Source organism: Chiloscyllium plagiosum, unplaced genomic scaffold, assembly GCF_037043375.1.
Source record: "Chiloscyllium plagiosum isolate Xiang-an unplaced genomic scaffold, Cpla_swu_hap1 HiC_scaffold_38, whole genome shotgun sequence".
Classification (NCBI taxonomy): Eukaryota; Metazoa; Chordata; class Chondrichthyes; order Orectolobiformes; family Hemiscylliidae; genus Chiloscyllium; species Chiloscyllium plagiosum.
In genome coordinates this window covers 31,386,961-31,395,226 of record NW_028270176.1, presented here as the reverse complement: position 1 = coordinate 31,395,226, position 8,266 = coordinate 31,386,961, and the positions used below count along the sequence as shown (strand labels likewise).

The following is an 8,266-nucleotide window of genomic DNA, read 5'->3' as shown; positions in this document are numbered from 1 at the left end:
TTGTTCAGGTTTCAATGGTAGTTTTTAAATAAATTCTGTTTTATTTTAAGCCGAGTGGTTTGACCAGCTGCATCACACCTGGAATATTCACTTCACATCTCCATTTAAAATGAGAAAAAGATAGGGTATAGGCTACCTTGTCTAAATGTTTTCAGTGGGTCTGGCCTGGTCCAAAACAAGGGGAATGTTGACAATCACACACCTGGAATAATGTTTCAATCTGTCTTCCAGCAAATTTATTGACAATTGTGATCCTCTCTCGTGGAAACTGTGGCATCACCAAAGGTATATCTATCTACCTGATTTCCATGGCAAAAGCGGATCTCCTGGTCATTGTATTCAATGTAATACTCAAAACTCTTGGTTTCAAATATTTCCCAGTTTCCTTCCTGTTTTAAACAGGAATGTGCAAGTTTAACGTCATCATGGGCTATGCTGCTATTGACTGCTCCGTCTGGTTGACCATCGCTTTCACTATTGACCGCTTTGTGGCCATTTGTTGCCACAATCTGAAAGCCAGATATTGCTCTGCCAGAACAGCAGCCTTGGTGGTGAACATTGTCTGGTCAGTGAGCATTTTGAGGAACATTCCATTTTACTACAAATACAAATCTTTGGGCACATGGGGTGGTGTACCCTGGGGCTGTGGCATCAGACCAGAGTTCTATACCTTGCCAGGATGGGTGGCATTTTTCTGGTTCCACCAGTTGCTGAACCCATTGATCCCCTACCTCCTGATCCTGCTGTTCAATGCTCTGACCGTCAGGCACATCATCTTGGCAAACCGGGCACGCAGGGGTCTTCGAGCTCCCAGTAACAGGGACCAGAGAGGAGATGCAGAGATGGTCAACAGGCGGAAATCCATCATCCTGCTGTTTGTTGTCTCGGGCAGTTTTATATTGTTGTGGATGCCCAAGGTCAGTGTTTTCTTACTGATGAAGATTACCAACAACCATTTTTACCCGAGTTATGACCATCCTGTTATGATCGCTGACATATCTGGGACTGTGCTCTTCTACCTGAGCTCCTGTACAAACACTGCCCTTTATGCCCTGACCCAGAGTAAATTCAGAGAGGAGCTGAAGAGGGCTCTGAAATATCCCTTCACTCTCATCCGTGAATGTATCCCTACATCAAAGTAAGGAAAGTGACTGAGACTGAAGCACCCCACACAGTTTGTGCCCATCTCTGAGTTCTCTCCAATCTTCACCTCTCACCTGAATTCCCCTGTTTTTCTCCACGTAAAGAGATGAAGAGGCGAAATTGTCTACTTGAGCCATGGGACGTGGAAAACTTCCCTCACCTCCTTTTCTCTCCTTCACAAAACATTGGTGATGCTTCTGTCCATGTCTGAGAGAGTACTCAGGGGAAAGAAATAAAAGTGAAGAAAAATACATCTTGTGGGCATTGTGTCTTTGTTTGACTTCTATACTTTCACAAATTTGCCATCCTATTTCGTGTAGACACAACCTGAAGAAAAATGCATGTTATGAATGTTGTGTCTTGATCTTCCTTGATTCCCTTTACAAATGTCAGATGAATTACAATCAAGCACACTCACAATATTCACCAGGAAACAAATCATTTAATGCTTAATATGATACGTTCAACATGAGACAATTCATGGAAGCTATTTCTCCCCTCAAACATTCATAATTTGTCCACATCTCTCTTTTTACTTCAGCCTCTGATCTTCAGGTATGTGTTCTCCACCGCAGCCTTCGAGATAAACAACAACACAGAATTGCCAAGCAGAAACTGATAGCTAAGTCCTGTAACCATGCAACCAACCTCAACTCTGATCTTGGGTTCATGTCACATTGAACATAACCCCACTATACTGTTCTATGTCTGTAAAATCTTCCTTTTGAGATACCTGATTCGGTTCCCTACAGTGCAGAAACAGACCCTTCAGCCCAAAAAGTCCACAATGACCCACCAAAGAGTAACCTACCCAGACCCATTCCCCTGCCGCGTATGTACCCCTGACTAATGCACCTAACACTATGGGCAATTGAGCATGGCCAATTCACCTGACCTGCACGTCTTTTGGATTGTGGGAGGGAACTGGAGCATCTGGAGGAAACCCGGGCAGAGAATGTGTAAACTCCAGATAGACAGTGGCCTGAGGCTAGAATCAAACTTGGGTCCCTGGTGCTATGAGGCAGCAGTGCTAACCACTGAGCCACCATGATGCCCCCAAGGTTACGCATTACATAGAATCTTACAGTCCTTCGGCCCAACAACTTCACAGTGACCCTCCGAAGAGAAACCCACCCAGACCCATTCCACTATATCCTATATTTAACCCTGACTGATACACCGAACCTATATATCCCTGAAAACTATGGGACAATTTAGCGTGGCCAATTCACCTATCCTGCACACCTTTGGACTGTGGGATGGGACCGGAGCACCTGGAGGAAACACATGCAGACACGGGGAGAATGTGCAAACTCCACACAGGCAGTCACCCGAGGTGGGAATCGAACCCGGGTCCCTGGCGCTGTAAGGCAGCATGGCGAGCCACTGAGCCACCGAGCCAGTTAATTCCAGATTTTTAGTGTTGGGAAATCTCCTTGGTGAAATTTGGATTCAGGTTCCCAGAACATTTTCTGAGTGGTTGTATGAACAGCCTGTGATAACTGCACAAGGCCATCACCTCATCCTAACTTCCCTTCTCTCCCACTCCTTTTACCTTCACTGAATCCTCCAGGTTTCTCTTCCTCTTCTTCTCTCCGTGTCTAAAGACAAAGTCCTTCATCTCTGTCCATTACAATGTGGAGGTGCCAGTGTTGGACTGGGGTGGAGAACATTAGAATCTACACAACACCAGGTTACAGTTCAACAGGGCTATTTGACATCACAAGCTTTCGGAGCACTGATCCTTCATCAGGTGAAGAGGAGGGAAACACACAGCACACAGAATTTATAGGCAGACCGATATAAAGATCGTACACATGGTGTGAGTGGGAGTGTCGACAGGCTGCATAACAAGTCTCTGTGGGTGATCGAAAGGGACAGACATTGGGAGTAAAGTGTCAACAGCTGAGTAACAAGTGAAGGGATGGTCTATGATCTGATTAATTGAGGCAGAGAGATAATTCCAAAAAAATCAAATATTACATTGTGCTGGAGACCAACTAAACAGCTGGAGTAACTTGATGGGTAAAAGAGTCACATGACAAGTATGTATCCTAAGTAATATGCCATCAAAAACTGTACAAATTAATTCTGGTGATGGGATCATAACAAATTATCAAGGTGATGCTGTCAAAACTGGATAGTAAGGAAGAATTTACAGACACAGAACAGCACATTGGAGTCACATGTAGTGCAACATGAACCCAGGATCACAATTGAGTCCCTCTTCATAGATACAATACTTGGCTCAAAGTTTCTGTTCAGCGATTCCGCATTATTGTGCATCTCAAAGGATGCTTACCCGAAGATGGGAGGCTGAATGTCCTTGAGCACTGAACTGTCCCCCGACTGGGAGAGAACAGTTCTGACTGGGTCATTGTTGCACTGTGTCCATTCATCCATTGTTGTAGTGTCTGCATGATCTCACAAATATACCAAGCCTCAGGGCATCATTACCTCAAGTGTATGAGGTAGACAATGTGTCACATGAGTACCTGCCATGCACATGGTGGGTAGTGTTCCCAAGTGTGATAGTAGTATCCATGTCGATGATCTGACATGTTTTGCAGAGGGTGCTGTGCCAGGGTTGTGTGGTGTTTTGTGTGGTGATCCTGAAGGCTGGGCAGTTTTCTGGGAACGATGGTCTGTTTAAGATTTGGTGGTTGTTTGAAGGTGAGAAGTGGAGGTGAATGGCTGACCCTTGGTGAAACGTTTGTTGTCGTTAATGACGTGTTTAAGGCTGTGGGGGACATGGTGTAGTCTCTTTGCTCCAGGGAAGTACTGGACGATGAAGTGCACTCTATCACTTGAATCCATCTATGGGTAAGGATTCTCCGAGGCATGGTATATTAGCGAGACTGTGCAGACACTACAACAACACAAGATTGGATACTACCCAACAATTGCCAATTTCTACTGAAAAATCAGGTAACCTTTCAGGTCCGGTGACCCTTCCTCTGCTTCACCTCACAGATGCTGCTGGATCTGCTGAGCTTTTCCAGCAGCTTCTGTTTGTGTTCCATGTTATTTCAATCATTTGGTTTGTCTCCAGCACCACCTTCTTATTAACTTGTTTGTCATTATCTCTCTGCCTCATTTAGTCGGATTATAGACCATCCCTTCCCTCGTTTTTCAGCTGATGACACTTTCCTCACACTGTCTAACACCCTTGGTCACCTGCAGGGACTTGTGTGATCTTTTGATCTCTCTGCATCCCCTTGATCTTTCTGTCCATAAATTCTGTGTCCGTGAGCTTCACTCTCCCTTCATCTAATGAAGGGGCAGTGCTCCATAACCCTGTTGGACTATAACCTGGTGTTGTGTGACTTCTGACTTTGTCCACCCCAGTCCAACACCGTCTCCTCCACATTTCTGTTCACAGTGGTGGATTCAAAAGAACACTTTTACTTTGTTGGTTCATGGATCCAAGTAGGAAAAGGTGTTGCTTTTAACAAAAGGACACTGTGTAGGAAATGGACAAGAGAACGACCATCAAAGTTGTGAGTTTTATATTCATTGTTTTCTCTTTAAAGAAGAAACTAATCCAAAAATAGAGACAGAAAGAGTCTGGGTTTGTCCGTGTGTTTGTGTGCGTATCTGCATGTGTGTGTGTGAGTGTACGTTTGTGAGTGTGTTTGTTTGTGTGTGAGAATGTGTACGTACGTTTGAGTGTGTTTGTGTGTGTGTGTGAGAATGTGTGCGTATGTTTGAGTGTGTATGTGTGCGTGTGTATGTATGTGTGTGCATTCAGTGCCATTATGATCAGAAACACTATTTGAATTCATTTTACAACATCCACCAGTTGTGTGTTCAGGAGAGCTCAGCAAAGTAACAATCTCTTGCTCACTCACGACAGCACATTGTGTGGAGAATACAGGGTTCAGAACCAGCCTGCGAAGACAGAGCATGCGTATCACTTTCTGCCCTTTCTGCCTGGGGAACTGAATGAAGACACCCTGGTAGATTGGTAATCCCTCTCAGCATTCCTCTGTTCTCTCTGAAAATCCTCTGTTAAAAAGGACAATTGGAAGTTACTTCCAGAGACACAGAAACAACACATTTTCAAACAGCGAATGGGAAATTGAGAATTGCTGTTCCTACAAACTCATGTCATCATCAAACATTTGGAAGGAATCGAAAGAATCTGAAAGAGAACAACATATCAGTCTCGGCCATCTCAACGGGAACTATTGAATAGGGTTTCCTTCTTGAAATTTTATAACAAAACATAATATTTGTCTCTTCTCTGTTTTTGCTTGTCTGAATGGGATTACATAAAAGAGCTAACAATTAAACTTTCATTACAGATTGGCAATTCAACACAGCAATGTTTGTCATTGGTTTAAACTGGTTTGATTATATTAAACAGTTAAATAGCAAAGAAAGCTGCAGGTCCATATTCTTTTAATACGATGTGTATAGTTGGACAATTTGTTGCTTTAAATAAACCTTCACCTTTTTGATGACTCAGTAAATAGTGGGGCTTGATTGCCAGTGCACAGTGGGATAAACTTGGTTAGACCACAGACAGCAAACTGCACATTTCCAGAGGGATGTAATTGCACTGGACAGAGAGCAGAGGAGATCGAACAGCTCTCCCTCATCTCTCCTCTGCTCTCCCTGAAAACCCCCTGTTGAAAGGGACAGTTGGACCCCACTTTCAGAGACCCAGAAAGGGTGAATTCTGAAGCCCACTGGTACAGCGTATCATTCAGTCAGATGGTGCAGCTCAATTTTCCTCACTCGCCCTTTGTCTGTTTGTACAAGAGAATTGTGTCCGTGCTAACAATGCATGATGCAATTCATTCCCAGCATGGTTAGTGATTGGGGGGAAGGTTTCCAGATCCCCACTCTATCTGAATGATCTACTTTATCATGGCAGTCCTTCAATGCATTTGGATCAAATTTTAAGACTTCATGCCCCAGTCACACACCCGTTCCTGTTTCCCCCTTTCCACACACATAATCCCATCCCAGCTGAATCCACACTGTACATTCTCCAAAGCCCAGTACCATCTTCCTGCGGAACGGTCCCTTTCACAGTGATGAACTTACACAGATCAAGTGTAACCAAGGGTTTATCAAACTGAAGCCTAACTGGGTTCACTTTCCATTCCAAACACCATTGAGAAAAGCTGGCACTGTTCTGACCATCTTGAATGTTTCTCTGCTTTCTTGATACAACTTTGAATTTCACGTTATACAGAAACTACCACAACTGACCTTTCTGTGACGCAAGTCATTTCAGTCATTAGATCACACAAGAACTCAAACTTTCAGTTGCTCCATCAGGTGGAAAGCTGCCTTTACTTACTTTGTGACCAACTTTAAATACCCTGCTCATTTCCCTCTTCACTTCCTTAACAACTGCTCCATGTTCATTGGTAAGTGTTAACATTCCCAGTCCATGTCTTAACACCGAGCCATACAGTATCATTGTTGGTGATCAACTTGAATTTGTATACTTGCTCTATGTCCTAATGCGTGCAAAACAAAATATGCAACAAAGTAAGTCCTTTTGCGTTAATACTTTGATGAGTTAATCCATTATCAGTCAGGATTTATAACAGAGGTTCCATGCTTTAAATGCACAGCACAAATTTGGCAGCAGATCTGTCCAGCAGTGCATAGTAACTGGACTGGAACAAATTCAGCAACTTGGCGGTTGGCTCAATCACATAACTGGTCAGGCAGCATAGTAGGAGCAAGCGAGTTGATGATTTGGGCATAAGCCCTTCATCAGGAATGCGGGGTGAGAGAGTGTGTCCGAGGGGGTTGGGTGATAAATGGGAGGGGCTGGGGTTGGGAGGGGGCGAAGGTAGCTAGGAAGAATATAGATCAATGAAAGTGGGGGTGGTGACAGCGATAGTTCAGAGCAATGGGTAGAGCAGATAGCAGTGATATAAGATGGATGGTAGAACAGTTCAAGAGGGCAGTGCCAAGTTGGCGGGTTAGATCTGAGATAGGGTGGGGGTGGAGGAGAGAAGGAAACTGGTGAAATCAACATTGATTCCAGGCACAAGATGAGGTGTTCTTCCTCAAGGGAGCGGGTGGCCAGACTTTGGCGGTGGAGGAGGCCCAGGACTTGCATGTCCTTGGTGGAGTGGGAGGGAAAGTTGAAGTGTTCAGCTTACAGGTTGGTGAGGTTGCTGTGTGCCTGTGTCCCAGAGTTGTTCTCTGAAACATTCAGCAATTTGGCGCCCTGTCTCCCCAGTGCAGTGGAAACCATATTGAGAGTAACGGGCACAGTAGACGAGGTGTGTGGAGGTGTGCTTTTCCACCACCAGTCGCTTTGACTCTAATCTCCAGCATCTGCAGTCTCCACTATCTCCACAAACACATAACTGGTACTAAACGTGCCCTGACATTCCTTTAGAATTGGAATCATTGCACCCGGGTGTTGTTTTGAACTCGAGCAGACTGAGTTCAGACGTGTGAAATATCCATGAGCTGAGCTCAGTTGAGTTGCAATGGACTCAGTTGAATGAAGATGGTTTGAGTTGGACTCCACCTGATGAAGCAGGAATGGGCTCGGTTGGAGTCCACGTAATTGCTTTATTGTTTTATTTAGTGGTACGTTTGTTACAAACTGACATTCATTACAAAAGAGTTTGATGTGAATTTTAAAAATCTGTTTGAAAAACATAATGTTTCCTATTATTTTAAGACTATTTCAATTATAAGTACAATTTCTGTGCTACGTAATAGTCAAAGTACAGTTGGGAACATCCTGTTGAAAAGATAAAGGACAGCAGCCTATAGCTGTCCCTTAATTCCAGGATGTAAACCCACCATCGACAATGACATACTATATTGAGTGACTGACCCATGAAACAAAACTGAAAGAAGACAGATGATGAACAAAATGAAGATAAACAAATGCTATCAGAACAAGGTTTGGAAAATAACACTTTTGTTTTTCAAGGAATCTTCTTTAGGGAGTGCTGTTCACAAACCCTTTACATTTCCATGTGGAATAGTCCAGTGTTGTGGGAATGTGAAATGTAATGTGGATGCTTTTAAACAGACTGTTTAATAGATTAGAACTAACACAACACGGTGTTTACGATCATGTATAAGGGAGTGTTGATTCTTATCCCAGGAGCTCAGTCCAGACTCCAAG

General features: G+C 43.8%; 1 protein-coding gene across 1 annotated transcript; it reads left to right on the top strand.

Moving 5' to 3' along the window:
* The first annotated feature begins 425 nt into the window (after positions 1–425).
* LOC148139386 (putative G protein-coupled receptor 139) lies at positions 426–1,142 on the top strand. The gene has a single exon (XM_087980913.1). It carries the CDS (start codon positions 426–428, stop codon positions 1,140–1,142), a length of 717 nt encoding a protein of 238 aa, XP_087837039.1.
* Positions 1,143–8,266: the final 7,124 nt, after the last annotated feature.

Bases quoted from the DNA above. Each gene is read 5' to 3' on its own strand.
- LOC148139386 (XM_087980913.1), top strand. From the start codon at position 426: ATGGGCTATGCTGCTATTGACTGCTCCGTCTGGTTGACCATCGCTTTC.